The 23,762-nt window shown below is 41.2% G+C and overlaps 5 protein-coding genes across 6 annotated transcripts; 2 read left to right on the top strand and 3 right to left on the bottom strand.

Moving 5' to 3' along the window:
* Nucleotides 1–313: 313 nt before the first annotated feature.
* On the bottom strand, nt 314–8,317 carry malt2 (MALT paracaspase 2). Of its 2 annotated transcripts, XM_037115834.1 has the most exons (17): nt 8,094–8,316; nt 7,509–7,662; nt 6,412–6,578; nt 5,666–5,790; nt 5,387–5,531; nt 5,103–5,293; nt 4,643–4,739; nt 4,321–4,371; nt 3,878–3,970; nt 3,567–3,770; nt 3,095–3,272; nt 2,923–2,997; nt 2,644–2,771; nt 2,153–2,305; nt 1,606–1,763; nt 1,293–1,430; nt 314–1,025 (listed from the first exon to the last, which is right to left on the bottom strand). In XM_037115834.1, exons 2-17 carry the CDS (start codon nt 7,643–7,645, stop codon nt 594–596), a joined length of 2,472 nt encoding a protein of 823 aa, XP_036971729.1. In that variant the 5' UTR covers nt 7,646–7,662; nt 8,094–8,316; the 3' UTR covers nt 314–593. The 2 variants fall into 2 exon arrangements, with proteins under 2 accessions (XP_036971729.1, XP_036971730.1); XM_037115835.1 differs by lacking the exon at nt 3,878–3,970 and having other exon boundaries at nt 8,094–8,317.
* Nucleotides 8,318–9,677: 1,360 nt separating this feature from the next.
* Nucleotides 9,678–11,615, bottom strand: mrpl54 (mitochondrial ribosomal protein L54). The gene is made up of 3 exons (XM_037115484.1): nt 11,375–11,615; nt 10,901–11,057; nt 9,678–10,424 (listed from the first exon to the last, which is right to left on the bottom strand). Exons 1-3 carry the CDS (start codon nt 11,499–11,501, stop codon nt 10,292–10,294), a joined length of 417 nt encoding a protein of 138 aa, XP_036971379.1. The 5' UTR covers nt 11,502–11,615; the 3' UTR covers nt 9,678–10,291.
* A 256-nt stretch (nt 11,616–11,871) lies between these two features.
* Nucleotides 11,872–13,894, top strand: fam32a (family with sequence similarity 32 member A). The gene is made up of 4 exons (XM_037115485.1): nt 11,872–12,026; nt 12,462–12,606; nt 13,417–13,470; nt 13,651–13,894. Exons 1-4 carry the CDS (start codon nt 11,953–11,955, stop codon nt 13,717–13,719), a joined length of 342 nt encoding a protein of 113 aa, XP_036971380.1. The 5' UTR covers nt 11,872–11,952; the 3' UTR covers nt 13,720–13,894.
* A 561-nt stretch (nt 13,895–14,455) lies between these two features.
* Nucleotides 14,456–16,187, bottom strand: fh (fumarate hydratase). Its single transcript, XM_037115483.1, has one exon. It carries the CDS (start codon nt 16,115–16,117, stop codon nt 14,618–14,620), a length of 1,500 nt encoding a protein of 499 aa, XP_036971378.1. The 5' UTR covers nt 16,118–16,187; the 3' UTR covers nt 14,456–14,617.
* An 892-nt stretch (nt 16,188–17,079) lies between these two features.
* Nucleotides 17,080–23,620, top strand: hdgfl2 (HDGF like 2). The gene is made up of 16 exons (XM_037115482.1): nt 17,080–17,330; nt 17,846–17,922; nt 18,462–18,603; nt 18,918–19,133; nt 19,614–19,739; nt 19,833–19,901; nt 20,027–20,207; nt 20,355–20,457; nt 20,558–20,855; nt 20,987–21,120; nt 21,273–21,340; nt 21,519–21,589; nt 21,680–21,781; nt 21,937–22,087; nt 22,177–22,294; nt 22,504–23,620. Exons 1-16 carry the CDS (start codon nt 17,259–17,261, stop codon nt 22,601–22,603), a joined length of 2,028 nt encoding a protein of 675 aa, XP_036971377.1. The 5' UTR covers nt 17,080–17,258; the 3' UTR covers nt 22,604–23,620.
* The last annotated feature ends 142 nt before the right edge of the window (nt 23,621–23,762 follow it).

Below are 23,762 nucleotides of genomic sequence, written 5' to 3'. Positions count from 1 at the left end.
CCCAACACAACATACAGTATGTTTGCAGTGTACTTTATGGATTTTAATGTTTGAACGTTTTGGTCCTACCTGTGTCACCATGACAAAATGCGCTCCAAGAGACACCTCTTGTAGCGTAACGAGAACAACCACTGAAGTGGTTTAACGTACTTTGACGGGTGTCTTTATGTCGTTGCACAGTTTTTGTCAGTGTGATCAAATGCTATAGATATGTAGAAAATACACATTCAGTGTAAAAATATAAATAAACAAAAAACATGCAAATGCAGTGATGCCAAGAAACTGTACAAACATGCATGACATGTGACAAAAGTTAAGTTAAATCACCTTAGAAGGTTGTTTAATTTCTTCCCTCCTACACTCAGAACACACATCAAAGTTGATCCGCAGTGTAATTACTTTTTCAATTCATCATTTTGTATCAGATGGTTATAAAAATGTAATAAAACTTTACAAGCATTGAATGCATAGTTAATATGAAGATAACAATTAAATGGACCACATATCTCTGAAATGACCATTTTAAATGCTTATCCCCATCTTTTCATTATGTGTACCTCTGATTTATCGGTGTGTAATGATCAAATCTCCTCTTAGTGAGAATGAAAATTGTACATGTCACTAAATTTGTAGTTTGTGTCATTTACTTGGCTGTGGGGCAAGCTTTTGCTGGCAACAAGGGATTTAGGGGCATCAAATAATTCAGGACTGTCAGTCTCCTCCGGTATATTGGCACTTCTGGATGTAGTTGGAGAGTCAGTGCTGGAAGATTCTCTGGAAGTTTGTGCATAATATGACCAATCACTGGAGGTTGAACCAACAGAGGCAAAGGAAGGGCCCTCGGTAACGGTGAAGGAGTCAAGGCTGAAGGATGAGGAGCCAGAGCAGGCGTGAGGCACTCGTGGTTCATGCAGATTGAGTTTGGAGACCAGCGGTTTACCAACTGTCACTGTTTGCCTTTCCTGCACTTCTTCATCCATGTTGGAATAGGTGTAATGAAGGCAGGTGGTGAAGGTGAGCTCCGTCTGAAAAGTCAGTGGACAAAATGCTTTTTTAGTGTTAGAGAAAAAAGAAATACAGGGTTTCACAACTGTGAGACCAGATTTCTCTAAGCAGTAGATTTACTGACATCTTTTCAAGGTAAATGCTGAGAAAACATTTAAATTGGCTTATTCTTGACTGTGCCAAATACTACTTGTTTGTCTCCTGAGGGCACATTGACATTCATCAGTTTTTTTTTGTGGGATAGAAATAAGAGAAATAAATATGAAAACAATTAATGTGTATCTGACCTTGAGTCTCTGCAGGCTCCGGATGCGTGTGTAGAGACTAGGAACCTCGGGTGAAGGAAGATTTTCTTTGATCAATAATAAACTGCCCGCTTCAAGCAGAGTCTCCTGGTTAGTCTTCTTCAAATCAATGTCCACATCCTGGAAAAATAGCATAGAAATACAGTGTACAAGTATCCGTGATTTCAAATACATTCCTGCTTATAGGGACACTGACAGATTCCAGATCATAACCATGACGAGTCATCATGGCCAGGAACAAAAATCTCTATCTTTAACATTTTCAAATCGACGTATGTAATATCAGCTAACAAACCTCAGGGAAGTCAGTAAGCTGAGCACAGCAGGAGACAATTTCTTTGGGCTTCTCAAGTATGCGAGTATATATGACCATGACGTTGGAGAACTCGGCCGCAAACCCCAGCTGAACCTTCACACCACAGTCAAACTGCAGGCAAAGACTCTGTGGTAGAACTGTGGGGAGAGACAGTTGAGTTCAGTATTAAGTTTACGCTACAAAAATGTTTTGATTTTAATGCAGACATTAAATTCAGTAATTTACAATTTTTCAACATTTAGAGGAACAGTTCAAAGAAGATGAAACTGCTCACAACAACGTCTGTGGATTATCTTGAGTAACCGGGTTATGATCTCTTGAGAGAGACATAGTTGCTCTGTTTAACATGTTTTTGTTTGCTTCAAGCATCACAAGCCGAGTGCCAGTTGAGTTATATCCAAGAGAAAGCAGACATCAGACAAAACGCACACCCAATCAATCTAGATGGATGAATCTTATTACAGGTAAGAGGGAAAATATTGTGTGGTGAACTGTCCCTTTCAGCTCATGCTTGTGAAAACAGTACCGTGAGCAACAGCCCACTGCAGGTTTCTGGCCGAATAGGACTCGGAGCAGCAGTCGGAAGTCTGTATGGCATCAGTGAGGGAGCGTCTTTCAGACAGATTACTGCGCAGCTCCAGAGCCTGCCTCCCTCGTGTGATCGCACAGCGACCCATGTCTGGTAAGAAAACACACAGTATTCCTTTTATTAGTGTTGTTACAGAACTGCACATCTATGTATAGTGCACTTTTTCTCCATTCTCTATCATCCCGAACATAAACAGTAATATCAGTTAACAGACGAACATTTAATAATCTGAATTCGATCAAGGAAGCGCACATGCATCGTATAGGTGGGGGGAAAATTCACACACAGGAGCTGCGTCGGTCTCATAGGATCATCTCAAACATTAAAACATCAGGCAACATAGATAGCTTATTGCGTAAGCAAATCTACTGTAGGCCTGAATTAGACATCTCAGCTTTCACATGTGCACGTGTCACATGTCTACATACCTTCAGCCACTCTGTCAAGCATGACTGTGACTTTCTCATCTTCACACACACGCCGTTTGAGGAAGCTTATGAAAATGCCATTTGACACTTCCTCCCTTTTCACTTCGTATGCTTCTGCATCAACGCATCTAAACAAAACAAGCCACATATAAGTGACACCTCATCGCCTAAAGCAGGGAGATTAATTTAGACATGTAAATTTAGTCTGTTGTCTACAGCACTGGATTCATTCCATACTAAAAAGCAGAGCAGGTGACACCAACTTAGTTCGAGACTTACGTGGCGTATCCAAACACTATATTTGCTGTCACTTTGATCAGTCCTGGTTGTACAATGATATCATCATGTGGGTTTCTGAAAAAAGAAAATGTATGCTACAGCATATGATCTAAATTTAACATTACAGAAAACTGGTCAAATCAATCCATCAAATTAAAATGAACATTCACACCTTTTGCGACACATGTCCAGCAGAAATACATTAAGTCCGGTCTTTTTCTCCTGCATCCTCGTCAGTATATTCTGTACACACAAACAGTGCTCTGATGTGTAGGAGAACGGTGCATCGATGGGAACCATGAAGCTGTTGCCAAAATTCTCATAACCATGACCAGCAAAGTACAGCAAGCCTGTGGAAGGAAAGACAAAGGACTGTTATCAATTGTTATCAATATCCAAGGTAATGAAAACACAATGATTCTTAGTTTCAGGTGATTGTACGCTAACATAAAACATAATCGTGAATATTATGTTCCATTTCTGCCTGTGATTCCTCCTAAATCCTACACACTGGACCTTAAATGTCATGATAATGTAGCAATAGATCCGTGTATAGTTTCAATCTTCAAAACCACAGGTACAGATATGAAACAACATGAACATAAACATATTGTGAGTAGTGTCCAGATGGACAAGAGACAGACCATAGACTCCTTTGTCAAGCAGCAAGAGGAACTCTGTAACAGCGCTGTGCATCTCCTGCCAGTTGAGATCGAGTAGTGAAACCACCTTGAAGTCCATCTGTCTAAGTAGGTTGGTCAACTCGTGGACGTCAGCGATGGGCGCACTCAGCTGAGTGTGGTAGCGGTAGTTCATGTTGCCGATCAGGAGAGCTACTTTGTCTGTTGCTGTGGGGGAAAAGGCAGGGCATTAGGAAAGAACAACTGACCTAAAGTAAAAGTGTTTATTGTCTTTTGTTAATCATAACCACAGTATTTGTTTGGCCATAAGACACCATGGAAATTCTTGTCTGATGGGGGCGGATTGGCTATCTGTTGTAGTGGATTTACTCCTGGTCCGTAGGTTGACCTGTGTACTTCCTGTGAGTCTGTCAACACAAGTAATAAAAGATTTAATTATAGTAAAAAAATCCAGAGCTCAGACTGTTTGCTTGTTTAATGTCTCACTTTCATTTCTACAGTGCTTGGTAACTACACACACCGTCAACACTGCTTTCTATTAAAGGTTTCAGTACATAGTCAACCTACCAATACTAGCCATCAAATGAGTTGCACTGAAACACACAAAATAAGCCTACATGATAATCTTTATTTTTTCACTGATGCACATAAAAAAGAGGAATTGATGTGTGATGGAATGATCCGTCATAGGACATAGGAAATTCTACCGTAGTTCCTCTATTCCTTCATGAATATTCAATCAAAATGTAAAAAATACCTAGACCACGGTCAACTTCTACCCACGAGGCTTCAGTGATGGAACTGGGACCTGCATGAAAGTGTAAAACAGGAAGTTATTCACTGCACGGAACTGCAGTTTAATGTGACCTTGAGCTGTAAATGTGTGACTAAATGCTAATCCGTCTGTGTTTACAAATTTCTCCAAAGTAATAATAATATGATCATTAGTTTTGGGGGATAATGCATTACAAAAGTAACACGTTACGGTAATATATTACTGTAATGGTAATAATATAACACATTACTAATAATATTTCTGGTAATATATTATTACAGTTTCTATATTACTACAGTCTCACCAATAGTGACTGCTGCTGTGTCTGTCCACGCCTCGTGATACAAATTGAACACCCTGCATCTGAACTGTCCTCTGTGTGCTGTGGTAACACATGGGATCTACAGGAACATAAGAATAAACAACATCAGCTACACAGAGCAAACACAAACACAGACCAAATCGTTTTATAATTATTGGTCAACTTTGCTTAAAATGTGCTAACAACTGTACTGGTTTGGCCTTAAAGTGTCTCCTTTCATATGAAGATGAACAAAAATGTAATTGTAGCGTTTTAATATAAGCTTTATTAAACTTTTCTTGTGATGAAGCCAAATTGTGCTTTTGGACCTGATCTATTACATCATTCTGATTTAGATCATCTTTACACTGACTCAATTTCTTATATTTCACATGGCTTCTCTTTATGTAGTTAAAAATAGAATAAAACAAATAATCAAAAGCCAACAAAAGAATACACTTACCTTGAGGGAACAAGTCTTGTGTTGTTTCATGGGCACCATGTTGTGGTACCACTCGTACTGTGCAGGGGGGTTTGCCTCCGCATGGCACTCCAGGAGCAAAGTGTCTCCCTCAGACACTGCTTGCGACTGAGGCTGCTGGGTAATAAGCAGCCCACTCACTGAGCCTGGAAACAGACTGCTGCTGCTGCTGCCTGAGATTAAATAATTTTAAATGATGTTAAATCACATGCCAGGAGATGAAATAAAACAAGCTGGGCAAAAAGAAGTAAGAAGAGTGGAGGAACCTGCAGAGCAGACTAAGCGAACATGGGCCCACTGAGAGAAGATGCCGTTTTCTCCATGATTCACCCTACAGATATAGTGACCTTGGTGGATCGGGGCTAAAGGACACAGGACCAGCTCTGGTGTGCTCCCAGTCGCATCCAAAATCTAGTAGACATCACAAAACAAAACAAAACTTAGAAATAACATTAGTTTCAAAAAAGAACATGATTTGTGTCCATCAGTATAAAAAGTATCAAATCCTTTTTTTCTTCTATAGTCAAATACAATGTTGGACTGACCTCCTCTTTGCCTCTGAACCACTGGTAGCAGAGTCCAGGGGGACCAGAGGCTCTGCAGGTCAACACCACCCTGCTGCCCGCTGTGGCCTGCTGGGACTGTGGCTGCACGGTGATCTGGATCAGCTCTGCCACGATCACATACACGCACGCGGGCGGACACACACACACACCAAATGTCCATATCGAAAATAGGTATATGCACAAATGAAGAGCCAGTGCACCAAAATGTCCACCATCCTTGACTAAATATACATTCAAACTCTAATCAGAACATGGTAAATAGGGGTACAGCAATGGGCAGAGTGGACATTAAACATTTTTAATAGCCCACAGATGTTTAATGTGGGATTGTGAACATGCAATACAGAAATCTTAAAGCAACAACTCAACTCTTTAGGAAAGTTTATCGAGTAACTTAAACTTCTGAGAGTAGTTTTAATGTGGTACACTTACTCTTAGTTGACTACAGTGTTTGGCTACTCTTCCTACCCCTGGCTATTTATCAATTGTTTTTTTGAAAATCCCATAATTTATCAATACTACACAATAGTTTAAAGTTAATATTGTGGATTTCTGGGAAAACTCAAATTAACACCACCTTTTATCATCTTTGTGAACCTGTATAATGAACTGCTACTGTTACCAACCCAAGTTTATCTGGTGAATTTTTTAAAAAATTTTTATCATTGATGGGGTAGTTCCTGAAAAACATTTCTATATATTTGCATATGTAACTTCTGCTTTACCTGTGGTGGTGAGGTACTGCACAGCTTCCTTGTGGTCCATCTTCCTCAGGCAGTGAAGCAGGAAGTCCAGGGAGCAGGAACGATCAGCTAGCCATGCCAGGAGGGCACGTCCTGGGCTGCCTTCAACGCTAAGCACCTGGAGTGAGCAGTTGGTCAGCTCCCTCTCACTATGTATAGAAAGAGAGTAAAATGGAAGGTGTGCTGTCAGTCAGGGACACTTGCAGGCAAGGCCGTAGCTACTGATGAGCACATTGAGGTCATGCCCTCAGTATTTTTTCTGGGTCTTTGATATCTTAATCTTAATTTTAGTCAGATCATTAAAACAAATTATTGTACATCATAAAAAATGTCAAATTCACAGTTAATCAAACCTTAGTAAATAGTTATTTCACTGTGAAGATGCAATTAAATGCTTTATAAACTATTAATTAGCAATCCTTTATTTGAAAGTTACAATCGATGTTCACAAAACTTTGTAAATGCTTAGTAAATGCTGCGTGGTTCATTTTTTGGATGGCCATTAGAGTTGCAAATGATGTTTTTAACCTTTACACCTGCTTCATAAATATTTTATAAATTGCATAGTTTCTTAACTGTGAAATTACTTAACTAACAAACATTAAGCTTACCATTTATTAATCATGGTTATAATGCAGTGTTACCCATGTCACTCAGTTATCTTTTGCAAAGATATAAGTTTAATAAATTCATATCAAAATTGACCATATTTATTACTTTTGTTGTTCTTCTTCTGTTAAAATTTGAGTCCAATTCAATCTTTTTGCTGTGGCTGATATTACTTCCAAAGCGATTGCTTAAGTGTTGAGAAATGCATGGATTTATACTGTAGTCTTCAAAATGTCCTCAATGGACTGGTTGTGGTGGGGGCATGACCATGGTATTTCTAAAATCCTGGCTATGGCCCTGCTTGCAGCAATGTACAAACATTTTTTATTATGTCATATATCAAAGAAAATACTTGTTATGAAGGATGAAGTGTTCAAATGAGCCATTTTAGTCATTAAAAAGGTGTAAAACCATCTGAATGCTGTTATGGGTGCTGGTAGCCTCTTGGCGTGATGCATTCAGGATCTCACCTGCAGCGGAATTTCGGTTGCTCGGACACCGCATCGGCCAGCTGCCTCCACCCGCAGGAGGAGTTGTCCAACATGGTAGACAGCTTGTTCAGGACATCTTCACTCAGAGCACCAATACTCATTCTCCCCTCCTCCATCGTCGTATGTGTCACCACTGACAAAAAAAGGGTGTGGGACACTAAACTTAAACTTTGTGCTGCTGAAATCTGCCCCTGAAAGTCTCCATGTTACCCCCTCAGGATGCGACTGACTCCGATGTCCTGTGAGAGGTTTAATGTTGGATGAATCTCGCACCTGTTCGGCGGCTGTGCCACAAAACTACAGGTTGTAAACATTAGCTCGGGTTTTCCCGTCGTCAAGTTAAATGAGCATGTGTGGCGGGGAAATAAAAACCAAGCTGTAACTGTACACACACACACACACACACACACACACACACACACACACACTGCAGAGGATATTAAACTTGAGCAACACCAGAAAATGAAACGACGTCGATAAATAAATGCGACACCGCCTGCCTCTTCCGCCATTGGCGCGCTGTTGGCAAGTTTATGAAAGAAGAGGGAAAAAGTTCGGACTTACCGACTTCACAAGAGGCAAAGTCCGGGACCGATGTTCAGATCCATGCGTGGAGAAAGAGGAACGGGGGCCGTTTACATAAAGAGACAAGTCTCATGCTTGTTACACACAATCCGCCTTCCAATCTTACGTGATTTTGTGCCCCAGATGATGTGCTTCTCTTTTCGGTTCCTCATTTCTGCAGTCCCCGGGCAGCCTCGATCATTTGCATGCAGCGTTGTCATGGCAACACCATTTCACCATTTCAACTTTTTCAATGAGCAGATACTATCAGATGTACTGCCCGCCCACATGTTTCTTACTCATAGACTGAGACATGTAAAGTATAAGTAATCAGCCACTAATTCGTTTTAAAACCATTTCTAAAACTCAAGTCGATTTGTCCAAGTCGGAGTCCCATTTTTCTCCATGTCAACTCCAGTCCCCCAGTTAAAGGTGCAATATGTAAGAATCTTACCGCTTTCCACCAAAATGTGTGGGTCAACATGGGTTGTTTTTTTAGAACAATCTCCTATCGACCCAGTTCACACTTGCCGCAGGCATGGCTGCGATTTTTATCTGAAGTGTCACGTTTCACATCAGGAATACGCCAGGAACAACAATAGATGGTGGACGGTGGCGGTTCTAGCTTGCATGACACCCTGGGCCCTTTGCCTGTAAATAAATTAATCAACAAGCCGTTTTTTGCATAAGCCCAAAACTTTTATCTCTTCAAATCAGATTATATGATATCATCTGACCTTAGACCCTCAATTCGAGTGAGGAAAAACTTGCCAAATTGGAAAAAATAAAAAAAGGAGGGGAGATTAAACTTTAAGCCACAGAGGAGGGGTCCTTCTCCCAGACATGGAATAGATGTCGCATGCTCAGAAAAGAACAACAAAAACACAGCAAATTTCATTGACCCTTCTTTACATTCTGTTGGCAAGTTTAGTATATTTTTCTCTTTTCATACTGAAAATCTTACATATTGCACCTTTAAGTCAAGTCCCTTGTCAAGTCACTTTATTCCTACCCAAGAAAAGTCAGTCTAACCCCCAGCATCCGGCTGTTATAAAAAGAAAAAATATTAGTAGGTCTGCTTGTCAAATAAGATTATTGTTGTATTTATTAACCTGTTCAAAAACAATTTTAGAAGAACATTCTTTATTTCCGCTCAAGCAAAAATATTCCCTCTCCATCACTTTTAAAGGGTAAACTAGTGACAACCAGTCCACAAAAAAAAATAAACTGAAGTCAAGTCTCAAGTTATGACCTTTACAGATTATTTCTGACATATTTTAAGATTGCGATATCATTCACAGTTAGTGGGGATGCTCATTTGTGCATCTTAATTTTTATTTTCACTGGCAAGCACTTAAGATCATGATGTGACATTTGTTGAGGTTTGTACCAAACAAACATGTTTTCTAATATCGGGAGAACAAGACTTGTCAGCCAGGGCGACTCTGCAGCACCACAGTACTTCATTATTATTTGACTTGGATATTGCACTTGGCCATATTGTGATTATGATAATATTTAGATTAAATGTGCAGCCCTATGATGAGGCATTCTGCCAGAATAAAAGGCAACACATCAGCAGGATATTCATGTAATGTATTTATTTATAATGAGTCTGGAAAAAAACAAAACAATGAAAAAGTGATTTGTGTCAAGAGGCCGTTTCATACATACATGTATAAATTAACTCAATGCAATGCAGTACCCCTAAAACAACACTACAGAACTGTATACCATTGAAATTCAAATGTATTAAATTTCATGATGCCATCTGCTGAAGGAGACTGCGTGATAACATGGACAACTCAGGACAACAACTGCTCCTAAGGTCAAGACTGTGTCTGTCTGTCTTGAGCTTATGATGTTAAATTTTAGCGGACTGTTTAATTTTGGATGCCCTACCCCGATTGTGTGTTGTAACCCATTACACTTTGAGTGTTGGGTCTTACCATTAACCATTTTTAACACAACCAATGATGAACTCTCTCACAGCTTTCAAGTAAAATCCCCAGATGCCCACTGAATGTGATGCATGATTCCAAACAACACGCTGGAAGAGGCAAAGAGTCGGTCAATTGACATGTCAGTCGGGAAGCTGAACTGGCTCTGAACATAAACCACTTCAGGTCATTCCCACCACAGTGTCTGAAGCGAGCCAGTATACAGGAAGAGAAGACCTCTGTCAGTCCAGTGAAGTTCTACATCTTCTTCCCTTTATGAATCTTGTTGAAACGCCAAATGTTTTCTTTCCTCAGACGTTTCCAATATTTCCAGCCTTCTGGGTCCAGCTCGTGCAGCTTTTTGGGCTCTCCCAAGTTCAACTGGAACAACCTAAATGAATGATAAAATTAGATTAATGGAAAAAAATATATAAGAATCAGCATTCCTGGCTAAGTATGTTTAGACGTATTTGTGATTAAATAAGTAAACTTATTATACACATGAAAAGCCTTTTTCACCCACACAACACACTTAAGTTATACAAGTGTCCAATATAACTTTAAAAAGAACATGACTTGCAAATGTGTCTGTTATTTTGTGCATAAATTTATATATTTTACACTGTAATCAACCACCAAATAATCAAAAAGGTGTAGAAAGAAAAAGTAATAGACAACAAACAGCATGTGATACCTGAACAGTGTTAAGATTTAGTAAGTACAGAAACAATTCTGATTTGGGTAAAAGATGTGCGTAGGGTACATTTACTGTAGAAAATGAATTGAGAAGGAGGAAAAGAAATTAGACAAAACCCAGAAAGCATTCATTCTAGACGATGATGACAGAAAGCAATAGGTAATATTCACCACTCTGGATATTGGTCATGAGGCTTCAGCTGAGGGTCTTCTCCTTGCTTCAAGATGTTGGCCCCCACTGCATAAGTAGTAAGTCTGATGGGGTCTTTACACACTTCTGGACCTTTCACCTCTTCTTTCATCATGCCTTTGCCTTTCCCTTTGGCCGCTGCGAAGCACAGAAAGAAATTTTTGTCATGTTTACATCACTATAGTGACACGCTGACTGTGACTGGAGTTGAATGAAAATAGACAAGACACTGACATTGAGTTAGAAATGACTTAATGGCATTTGCACACAGGTGGGTGCAGAAGCTATGAATGGATATGTAAATAATAGAAAAACAACCCTATTTGTCAATTACCCACCGTTTACTTCTCACTCTTAATCGCATACAGTGTGGGTAACTAAACGTGTTAGCTCAACATACTTACAACTGAGGCATATTTAAATGAGCAGAGAGCAGAGATGTCCTCTTCACTCACCAACTTTCTTGGCGTATCCGCATGTCTGCGTTCTGTTTAACGTGCTCGTCCTGCACAGCGCCGTCGCACCGTTGTTTGTGATGCTCCTGGTCAACGTGACGATCCTAAATAAACTGTATCCTGACATTTTGTACTGTAACGTTACGTTAGCAGCGCACCATGCTACAGTTTGACTTTCATAGTTCCTTCCACTTCCGTTTTCTGCTCCGCCTTTGGCTGTGTGAAGATAATCTGCCGCCCCTCTCTGGACTGGAAGACACACTGCAACACGGCCGACACAAGCGGCTAGCGTCGGCTACAATCTGTAAAATAAAACCACCAAGAGTGAAATCAAGTCATTTTGATGCAGAAACAACATTTCAGGAGCTGCAGTAACTTTTTGGCAGGTGAAATGTAGTCTTTTATGGGTTGTATTGGTTGTTTAAAGGTATTCCAACAGGTAAAAATGAGTGGGTAAATCAATCTCTGGCGGACGATCGCTTTTTGGCACCAGGCCGGCAGGTGGCAGCACCGGCGCACGTGTGTCAGGTGGTATAATAACAAACCAGAAGAAGACGAAGGGAAAGCTTCTCGAAAAAATGTCCGAGTACGAGAAGGCCCAGAGGGGAGCCCTGAAAATAAAAGGTTTAGGGAGCATCTCAGCTGGGAAAAAGTAAGTTCTGAGGCTTTGAATAATATGTTTTGTAAGAGACGATGCAGATATATTAAGATACAGTCGTAACTGATAAAAAAGCGCCTTCTAGTTTAGGCGACGCTATTGTTAGCTCGTTTGCTAACAGAAAAACAGTCTTACAATCGCAGTAACGGAGATTCAATGAATATATAGTAGAGTAATATTCGTGCACATTCACTTTGAAAATAGCTTTGTACAGCTGAAAACCTCCGGTCGCTTATGTGTCGTAGACACTGCTGTCATGTGGCGGTACTATAGAGTGCTTCATGTGGCTAAAAACATTAGCAAGTTAAGGCATCCTAGTCTGAGCTAGCTTAATTAATTTCTGTTTTCTTGCCTGTTGATGGTTGGGCTTGGCCTGGAAAGCCACTGATAAATAAACTGGGCGTTACACATCTTTCTTTTTATTTTCAGGAAGAAGAAGAAGGACAAGGAGAGTAAGCATCGCTTGGAGCAGGTCGTGACCAGTCAAAACGATGAGGAGGGGAAATCACAGAAAGCATATGTTGACAAAAGGACACCGGCACAAGTTGCTTTTGACAAGATGCAAGAGAAGAGAGTAAGTTATAGACCTCCAGCATCAAAGAGCTGCAGTAGTGTGAGACCAAAGCATGTAATAGGTGAATTAGCATAAATAACTATCAGCCTTATTGCCATGCTTGTTTCAGGGTCCACACTCTGACACAGTTCAGCAATCAGCAAAGCTTTTGGCACCAGTCACCAGAAGCACACAGGGGTGGTTGTTGCAAAAACAAACGCCCCTATCTAAACAGAACAAATTTCAATAATACTTTTGGATTGGAAACTTTCTACATGTAAAACATGACCAATTAAGATTTTAGTCATTTAACTAGATGTACTGTTTCAAATTTAATGTTAACCAAAAAGCTTATTATATTCAAAATAGGAAAAAAAGAGATGGCCAACATCTAAATAAATAAATAAATAAAAACTTCATTATCCCTGCAGTGTATAAAGATGTTTCATAGTCTCAGTTTATTAGCCCTTTTCTATTCTAAGGACAAAGGTCATTTCTTGAAACAGTGAATATTGCATCACAATGCTCTGTGGAACATACACATAGTTCAGCACCATTACATGGACATAGTGTCCTCTCCTTGTGAGTAAACTGATCAACATGGCTAATGTGCTCAAAAACACAGGGAATATTTAGAGCTACAGTAAGTTATTTTATCAAGTGATTTATTGCCAACAGATGTTGTTGTCACTGACACTCTCAAATAATGAATTTTATTCAATTTAGGGTGTGTCTAATAGTATACTGGTCAAATCTGACTTGTTGATCCTGTATTTTTAATTTTTTTCTTTTACATTAAATTTTTTTTTCTGTCTCATTGTGTCCCTGAAGCAAATGGAGCGGATTTTGAACAAAGCTTCAAAGACACACAAACACAGAGTTGAGGTAAGTCATGTCAGTCCTGGCAGAGCACCATACAGACTTGTAAAACTGCACATTTTTACTATTTTATTTATTTATTTTTTAAAATAAAACATGCATTAATGTCTGTAGAATAAATCTGACCTTTGAAGTGACTTACTTATATCAGCTATAGATAATTTATCTTGTTTGTATTGTTTGCAGGATTTCAATCGCCACCTGGACAACCTGACAGAACATTATGATATTCCCAAAGTCAGCTGGACCAAATAGAAGAGTGGCAAATGTTTGTTTTGTTTTCTTTGTCGCCTGTACAGAACACCGGCACATCACATTCTGTTAGCTAGTTTTTTTTTTTTTTACATTTCCAAATCAAATCTGTTAAATTGGAATTAAGTTCTTTTTTCGATGTAATCCTTGATGAGTACAATAAAGGATTTTAATTTGATTTCGACGCTACTTTCATCCTTGTGATTTGAACACAGAGCACATCAGTCAATATAGCATATTTTAAAACCTGAGAGTGTATGCAAGAAAAACATTGTGTAGAAAAACATGTCAGAAACCAGAATATACTCAGTTTTTAATGAATACAGTTTTAATTTAACGGGAACTCTGCACATACACATACTGTAAACTGGAACACAAAAGGTACAGCAGTGCATGCTGAATTATTTGGGATGGCACGTTGTGAATCTGAACTACCCTGAAGGTACCAACTAATAGTCAAGAAGTATTTAAGACTTTAATACCAAAAGAAAGAAGTTGGTATACAAATACACACATTTTGTGATTGCAGGACAAAGTTGTATTGATGGTGCAACATTCTTGTAATGTCGAGCAGCAGGTGTAACTACACACTACAGGTGAATGTGTGACAGAAATAGATCAGGCGTCTAGAAATTGTTTGTTTCAACAAAACGGCAGAGTACTGTTGAGATTCAGCTGTAATTAAACCACCACCAGTGTGCAACACAGTGAGAGTACAAAGCTGCATCAAACAACAGCAAAGGATTCTCAAATAGTTTATTAAGAGATGAGAGATGTTCAGGACTGAGAGAATGTTTTGTCCAGACAGTTCAACCGCTTTGATTTAAATGTAAATAGTCTTTTCTCACACTGGAGAGGGCGTTCTTTCTTTGTTCTGTAGTGTTTCGTGCGCATTCAGAGTTTACTTTGGCCCGAGCATCTCACTTGGCTTCACCCACTGGTCGAACTGCTCTTCGGTCAGGTAGCCCAGCTCCACGGCCGTGGCCTTCAGCGTGGAGCCTTTCTTGTGAGCCGTCTTGGCAATGGTGGCCGCTTTGTCATAACCGATGTGCGGGTTGAGTGCAGTGACCAGCATGAGAGACTCATTCATGAGCTTGTCGATCCTCTCCCTGTTGGCCTGGATGCCCACCACGCAGTTATTGGTGAAGGAGACTGAGGCGTCACCCAGCAGCCGAGCCGAGTTCAGCACGTTCTTTACCATCATTGGTTTGAACACGTTGAGCTCAAAGTGTCCATTGCTGCCTCCGATGGTGACCGCGACGTGGTTCCCCATCACCTGGGCTGCCACCATGGTCATGGCCTCACACTGAGTGGGGTTCACCTTGCCTGGCATGATGCTGCTTCCTGGTTCGTTCTCTGGGAGGATGAGCTCCCCCAGGCCGGAGCGAGGGCCCGACCCCAAGAAGCGGATGTCGTTGGCGATCTTCATCATGCTGACGGCCACCGTGTTCAGAGCCCCGCTCAGCTCCACCAGAGCGTCGTGGGCTGCCAGAGCTTCAAACTTGTTGGGGGCAGTCACAAATGGCAGACCCGTGAGGGAGGCCACGGTGGAGGCTACCTTCTCAGCAAAGCCAATGCGGGTGTTGAGTCCCGTGCCCACTGCTGTGCCTCCTGCTGCCAGCTCATACACCCTGGGCATGGCAGCCTTCACCCTCTCAATGCTGTACTTCACCTGCTGCACGTAGGCGCTGAACTCCTGTCCCAGAGAGAGGGGGACAGCATCCTGGGTGTGTGTGCGCCCGATCTTGATGATGTCTTTGAACTCTTCACACTTGGCAGCCAGAGCATCGTGTAGAGTCTGCAGGCCTGGCAGCAGGACGTGGTGGACCTCTGTGGCTGCAGCAATGTGCATGGCAGTGGGGAAGGTGTCATTGGAGCTCTGACTCTTATTGACATGATCGTTCGGGTGGACAGGATCCTTGGAGCCCAGTTTCCCTCCTAGGATCTCAATAGCCCTGTTGCTGATCACCTCATTGACATTCATGTTGCTCTGAGTGCCAGAGCCAGTCTGCCACACCACCAGAGGGAAATGATCGTCCAGTTTACCAGCTGAAACCTCGTCTGCAGCCTGGACGATCGCGTCTGCTATCTTTGGGTCGAGGCCATAGTCCTTGTTTACCTCAGCGGCCGCTCTCTTCAGGATGCCAAAGGCCTTGATCACTTGGATCGGCATTCTCTCACTTGGTCCCCCAATCTTGAAGTTCATGGTGGATCTGACGGTCTGAGCACCGTAGTACTTGTCCGCCGGAACCTTGAGCTCCCCAAAGGTATCCCGCTCCAGCCTGTACTCCGAGCTGGCCATCCTGGAGGTGCAGATGGGGAGTTTAGAGTTGACGCTGAGTCTTTGTAAAGTCAGGAGGTTGCAGTTAAACTGCCGAACACTTCTCAAAGACCGAAACATGGCTGCGTACTAGAGGTGAATTCGGGGGGAGGTCAATGCAGCCTTCCACATTGTAATCTGTCATTGGGTGAAGAGGAAATTGATGGTACCGCGGCCAATGGTGAGCCAGGAGGGGCGGGACTTCCGCTGTGATTGTCGTATCGGGTGGAAGCGATACGGCTGCTGCATCCGGATCAGTGAAGGTTCTCACAATGGTGCACTATTCCATTTCCGGTGTGACCACGAGGGGTCATTTATTTTGTAGAATAATAGTCATTAACTTTACATAATTGTCATTTCTAAATATATCCATGTAATTTATCATCAGATCAACTTTTCAAGAAATACATAGATTTATTTGTTACACATAGATTTTGTGATATTGTCACAGAAACATTTATGCTCATTCGATATGCCTTGAAAGCAAGCATTAGTAATACAAACCAAATGAAGTTGCTTAGAAAAAGAAATGTAAATAATTTAATAAAACTTGAAAGCATGTCTTTCCTCTGATTCTAATGGATAGTGCACAATGTACGTGTTATTGTCTGTAATGACACTTGCACACCTGAAATTCGATTTGCCTTGACAATGATGAGACTGGCAGCTGATTAAAAAGTAATATATGGATAATTTGACCCCCTTTTTTGGGGACACAACTCCAAAAGGGAGCACTGTTTGATCTGTTTACTGCTTTACATATTGTTGAAAGCTGTTGAGATCCTGCTTTTGGTGGCCATGATATTTCTAAGTTCGGCAATTTACAGTCCTTGGACCCTATAAAAATAAAAAAATAAAAAAAATCCTATGCCCTGATAATTTCTAGTCTGCTTAGGTTTTTACTTTTATAGTCACACTGACCTGAATTTGACTTTTTCACCATAAGGAAATCTGTTGCATTATTTAATTTCCCTCACATAAGCAGAGGCTGCATTATTTTGAAGGCGTACACAGATCTGTCACCGGAAGTGTATTCTGTCTTGTGGCTAACTTCGCTCGGCGGTCTCTTCTCGCGGTAACGTTAGTGTACTGTTAGCTTGCTAGCTAACCCCATCGTTTCCAGGTTTCGTGTCGACCTGAAAAAAACGCAAACGAAGAGAGACACCGAAAGAATACGGAGCTGAATACTTTTTAAATCCAGGCTGCAAAGAGGAGCGGGACAATGCCACACAACTTCCAGCCTGGAGACCTGGTTTTCGCTAAAATGAAGGGGTACCCCCACTGGCCAGCCAGGGTAAGCAAGTAACGTTAACGTTAGCAGCAGCCGGAGGGGCGGAGGGGATGAGCTGATCTGCATGGGACGCTGTAGAAGCTTCTCTGTGTATCCTCGGCACTGGCAAACATGGATTCCTATCACACACATACATATCTTCATTTATCATCGGGCTGACTGGCGGTGTTTCAGGCCTTCAGTCAGTGTAGGAGCAGCGTAATTTGCACGAGATGCTGTTGGCCTAACGTTAATCTGCACGGAGACGATACAGCAGCGAGGCTAACGTTGTTATTTTTGAAATGACGTTTGGGATAACTCAATAATCTTCTAGAAAATAATCCCCCCCTCTAACCCTTAAAACTGCACAATATGCACCGTGCATCCATACAATTTCAGCCAGTTGAAAAATAAACATGCAATACGTTGTTTTTTCCCAGAGATAACCAAAACCAAAACATGGCACCATCACCAGAAAACTTGTGTGAAGTCTGTCATTTGGTTCGTGCTTTTTGCTCAAAGATCTTGCTTGTTTACAGATCGAAGATGTGGCCGATGGGGCAGTGAAACCACCTCCTAATAAAATCCCAATTTTTTTCTTTGGGACACATGAAACGTGAGTACAGTATTGTATTATTAGTTGTTAGAGTAGACACCAGACTTGTTTAAACCAAAATGTATGTATTTGTATTAGGATTTTTTTTTTTTTTTTGGGCACAAAATTGTCAGAAATTCATGATACATTGTACAGTTTTTCGCTCGTCATGCATGGTTGAATTGACTGTGCCAACTTCTAATGTCAACCCTTGAGTCATCAGTTTGCTACAGATGCATGATATCATGGTTGATATCATGAAGAATGGGTTGACACAGAAACCCAAATCCCTACTTTTATCTCGCTGTTGCATGTTAGTATCCCTTATATTGTTCAGGACAGGTTCACAGTGATTATCACTTTGAGTGTGCAGTATGTTTTTGAGAGATGTGTTGATATGTCTGATCTGGCATCAGGCGCCATCTGTTTGACAAGATGGCACCTGTAGTATATTAATCCATCACTAGGTGGCATGGTCTGCCATTGTAATGTCTCAAGTCAGTGGCGCAAACAACTTGTTTGTTAAGTTAAATTGTTCACTTTTTTTGTTTGTTTCACAGTGCATTCCTTGCGCCAAAGGACCTTTTTGCCTATGAAAAATACAGTGAACGCTATGGTAAGCCCAACAAAAGGAAGGGATTCAATGAAGGTTTATGGGAGATCCAGAACAATCCACATGCCTCCTACAGTGCTCCACCTGCAGTAAGTTTTCCTGATATTAGAAATCATAAATCATGAATTATTTGGAATTCAACATTACCTCTAATTTTAACAGATACTTTAAATGTAGACATAAAAGCAAAGTTTTATGTGATTTGTATGTCAGTTGTTGAGAACTCACAATTTGAATTGTCTGGTTGTTGAAAGGTGCTATAAAAATGGACTGCCTTGTCATTTTGATTTTGATCACTTTTGATTGAAATACTGCAATTCCAACTCAGAGACTAGATTTGTAGAGTGCTGTATATTTCAATGGAACATTCGCATCAGTGTTTTTATCATGGTTCGGTCTGCAGCCAGCCAGCTCATCAGACAGCGAGGGCAACAATGCTGGAGGAGGAGGAGGAGGAGGAGGAGGCGGTGTTGGAGGAGGAAGTGAAGAGGACGATGATGATGAGGAAGAAGCCCCAGTGCCTCAGAAAGCAGACTCGGGAAGTGAGGTTGACTCAGATTCTGGGAGTGACGACCAAGGACGAGGAGGAGGAGTGAAGCGAAAGCCACCACCTGCTAAGGTAGCTGCTGTTTTATTTCACTGTTATTGGAAATAAACTAAACAGCCTATTCACCGATATGGCTGAAAAAAATCATTAACTCATTAGGTTATAATTTAACAGTGTTAGTTAGCTTAACAAAAATGATATCCATGGTCCCATTTATGTGTACAAAAGGGCTGCTGATGGCACAATACACAACCAAGCAACTTTGTTACCTCTACAATTAGTAATGTTCAGATATTTACAGAGAATTTGTCTACTTATAGGAGTGAAAACAGGAGATGGAGAAAACATGCCACTAATTATAGGTCGCTTCCTTTTTTTAATTAGGAGTTGTCATAGCAATGACAAAAGCAATAATTATGAGCCATGACTAATTCAAATTCTCAGGTCAGATTTTTAGGACTGAAAACAACAAGACTGTATATGACAGGGAGCTGCAAATGTGTCCTTGTTAAAGTTCAGGTCTTTCATTTGCGTGCTTGTTATCTATTTTAGCGGCCTCCGCCTCCAAAGAAGGCCCGGGGTTCATCCAGCGACCGAGATGGAGGAGAGGAGAGCGGATCCCCCTCTGAATCAGAACCCACACCATCAGAATCTGACTCTGGCAAGAATAGTGACCAGGTAATCATAAACACACACATGCACTAAATATGGTATGATTGTTGTGTGATCTGAAACAGCCTATAAATGCTGCATTTTTTTTTTCTCTCACAGGATTTTACTCCAGAAAAGAAAGCCGGTGGCCGAGGTGGAAAGAAAGCAGGAGGCAGAGGGAAGAAAAAGGTGAGCATCAGCCTTGTCACACATTTGAGTATCTGTAGTACGTGTAGAATATTTTTTGTCATGGCTGTCTGTGATTTCTTCCTATATGTCTGGGTCCAAATCCCTTTTTCTCTGTGATGTCGCAGAAGGCGTCATCTGACTCGGACTCAGACTCAGGATCGGGGTCAGAGAAGAAAGTAGCGGTCAGCGACTCAGAAGACGAGAAGCCTCGGCCAGCTCTGTCAGGCTCTGAATCCCAGTCCGGCTCAAAGTCTGATTCAGACTCCGATCCGCCTCCTCGGAAGGGCCCACAGCCACGCAAGAAAGGTGTGTATTCAGGCTAAGATCAGATGAACCAGTTTCAACTTAATCCAAAATTCTGGAGATGAATTGTGTTTAATATTGAAGTAAAGATTTCATTCTCCTGTTTTTGCTGATGTAAATATGGTCCTTGCTTATTTTTTTCATTCACAGAAAAGCCTGCACCAAAGCCTCGTGCACGCAAACCCAAACCCAAACCCAAACCCAAACCCACCCCGGCAAAACGAGCACCTTCATCATCCTCTGACAGCGACAGGTAAGGCAGCTCTGAAGACTTAACGAATTATCAAATACTGTAATGTGAGGGTACACACAAGCTTGTTGTTAACAGGACCTCTGTTTTTGTTGTCTAACAGTGACAGTGAACCCGACACCATCAGTGACTGGAAAAAACGAGATGAGGAGCGCAGAAAAGAGCTGGAAGACCGTCGGAAAAAGGAAGAGGCAGAGGAAATCCGCAGGTTACGTGAGAGAGAGAAGGAGGAGGAGGAGAAAAAGAAAAAGGACAAAGATAAGGGTAAAAAAGGGAGTGACAGTGACAGCAGCAGTAGCTCTGATGAAGGTGTAGATGATCATCCACTGAAGAAGTCCAAGAAACCTCCTCCACCCCCGATCCCTGCACCCTCAGACTCAGATTCTCCGCCACCGTCTGAGGTACAGTCTCTTTTTTCAAAAAAATAGAGAAAACAATTTTTTATTTTTGGCTTCATCCAAAGTAAAATGACCAGAGTTTGAATCAAGGTTTTGTTGACACATACAACTACTTGTGCTTTACCCATCAAAAGGTGAAAAAACATTCCAAGAAGGCTGACAGCCAGAAGAAGGCAAGAATAAAGAAAGAGAAGGAGAGAAAAGAAAGAAAGGAGAAAGAGCTCAAAGAGAAGAAAGCCAGACGATCAGAAGAGAAGTCCAGAGCGAGGTGAGTGCACAATAGGGAAGACTTCTGTATGCAAACCTCATTAGAAGAACTTCATTAATATTTGACGTACTCAGATCACAGAGTCCTCTCTCTCTCTCTCTCTCTCTCTCTCTCTCCCCCTCTCTCCCCCTCCCCCTCTCCCTCTCTCTCAGGTCTAAGCCTGAAAAGCCCAAACGCAAACCAGAGAGGCCACCAGAGAAGAAAGTGGAAAAGAAAAAGGGTCAGTCTCTCATATACTCAGTTTCCCATGAACTGCACCTGATTAGTAATCATTGCCTGTTGGAAACGTATTTGCGTTGACTAAAACTGTGCATCAGGTAGACAGATCAATTATGCATAAGGTTTCCGTCAGAGGACAATTCGTTATATTTACTGTTACTTTGTGTGTACGTATTCAGAGCCATCGCCAGAAGAAAAGCTACAGAAACTCCACACAGATATAAAGTTTGCACTCAAAGTGGACAACCCAGTAAGTGACATCTATGAATTTGATTCTTTCTGTTTTTTTGTTACAGCATGAAAACTCTATTTTTACTATTTATTTGTTATGTATTTTTAGGACATAGAGCGGTGTCTACAAGCCCTGGCAGAACTTGAGGCCGTGCCTGTCACCAGCCAGATCCTACATAAGAATGCTGAAGTCATTGCCACACTGAAAAAGGTGCATTTTCTTGTCTGTTGTTAAACCTACCGTGTTTTCTTTATGACTTGAAACTCACCTTGTACTCAGACTGGATTAACACATAGGTATAATACTGGAAAACATATTCATTACACTATACATGATACATAACTCTACTTTTTTGGACAATATAGATTCGGCGGTATAAAGCCAGCTCTGCAGTCATGGAAAAAGCTAGTGAGGTCTACAACAAGTTAAAACTTCGCTTTGTGGGCAAAGCGGAGGTGGCAGCTAAACCTAAAACGGAGAACAAGGAAGCAGAAGATAATGAGACACAAAACGCAGGTAAAATGTGACGACTCTGATCGTGCCTCCACCTTACTTCAATTTTTTGTGTATTTTCTTAAATATTGATCTGAGTTGGCATTTTCTAGACTCCACTCCAGTCAATGGGGACTCAGAACAGAAAACAGATGACATGGACGTTGAAGAAAAACCAAAATCACCTGCCGAGGAGGAGAATAATGATGATGCTGCTTCAAGCCCAAACAGGTGAACATCCCATGTGACGTAATATAAAGTATCTTAGCAACTGACAGGAAATTAAAGCAGGTCTTGTACAATAAAAAAAAACACATGGATTTCCTTGGAAGCAGAGCCGTTGTCAACCATAACCAAGCTTACGTGTGCATCTACCCTGTTGAAGATATCCCATTCTAAACACACCGATGGTTGTGACTGATGATTTTGTTTCTCTTTAGACCGGATCCTGACAGCCCAGCTGAGCAACACACTCACTCAAACGAAGAAGCAGACAACTCCATCTCTGCAGAGACGGAACCACCTGCTGTAGAAAGCTGAAAGACCTTTAACTACCACTGTAGTGGACCAAGTGCTAAAGATGGTGGCCTCTTTGTTTGTCATCATACAGTGCTCCTGGCACAACAACGTTGCAGAACACACCCAGCACTTCCTACAGTTATCTGTTACGTTAATGTTGATGTTTTGGACATTTTGTACTATGACATGAAATCGAACCAGAAGGCCCTGTCGCTCAAACTGTTTGGTCCATTATTTATCACAGCAAAACGGAAAGCTTATTAGTGTGATAGCTTGTGGCGCCGCGCGGCCCCCCTTTTGTTCTCTGAAATGTACTTTTCCTTTTATACGACACTCGGCCCGTCCTGGATCCTCACCCTGTACCCCTGCTCATGGCTACTTTGTTCTTTCTACCACGTGAACTCTCACTTTTGGTCTTTCGTACCTTATATATATTGAATGATTTTTAGCACCTCTAACCAGAGTTTAGGCTGGGTTAGTTTGAGATGTAACTGTGATGATTCTCGTGGGGAAATGGAGCCATGATATTAGATTTTTGCCAGTTTTGTGCAACCCTTGCCTGCATCTGTTGGCTTAATTTTTTACAAAGCCTACAAACCATCACGAAGGCCTCTTGTCCGTGTGTATGGCATTGTGAGAGTGGTAAAGTACTATTTGTGAGTCTTTTATGTTCAGTATGTTTTTTTAATTATCCAGTCTGAAATGTAAAGCCATTAATTCAGTCACTTAAAACTGTTTTCCAACTGAGGTCCACTGACTTTTTTATAGCCTTGTTTGCAAATATTTGCATCTACAGTTTTGTCTAAAACAATAGTCGCACTCTTGTCTCCCCTGTAGTGTGCTTTCAGTAACTTGCATAATAAATGGATTAACTGTACAGATTGAAAACTGCCCTTAAAAGCTATTGAGATCTCATGTAGCTGCAGCCTCTGTTGCCATTCTTCTGTCATATGAATACAACCGGTGTTTTTAGTGCTATGTAAATTGGTAAAGCATTTCTATCACTAAGTTGAGACTTGAATAAAAATCTCAGCATGGTTTCTTTCTCATTTCTTGCCATCTAAAATTTTGAATGCATTTGCTGCACCAATAACTGCTTCACAGTCTACTTTATTGTTAGTATATTGTTGCTTTATTTTTATTTTTTAAATAACCAAATTAATAGTCAACCTTGCTGCTC

This window comes from Acanthopagrus latus, chromosome 11, assembly GCF_904848185.1.
Source record: "Acanthopagrus latus isolate v.2019 chromosome 11, fAcaLat1.1, whole genome shotgun sequence".
Taxonomy (NCBI): Eukaryota; Metazoa; Chordata; class Actinopteri; order Spariformes; family Sparidae; genus Acanthopagrus; species Acanthopagrus latus.
This window is presented reverse-complemented; position numbering and strand designations above follow the sequence as displayed.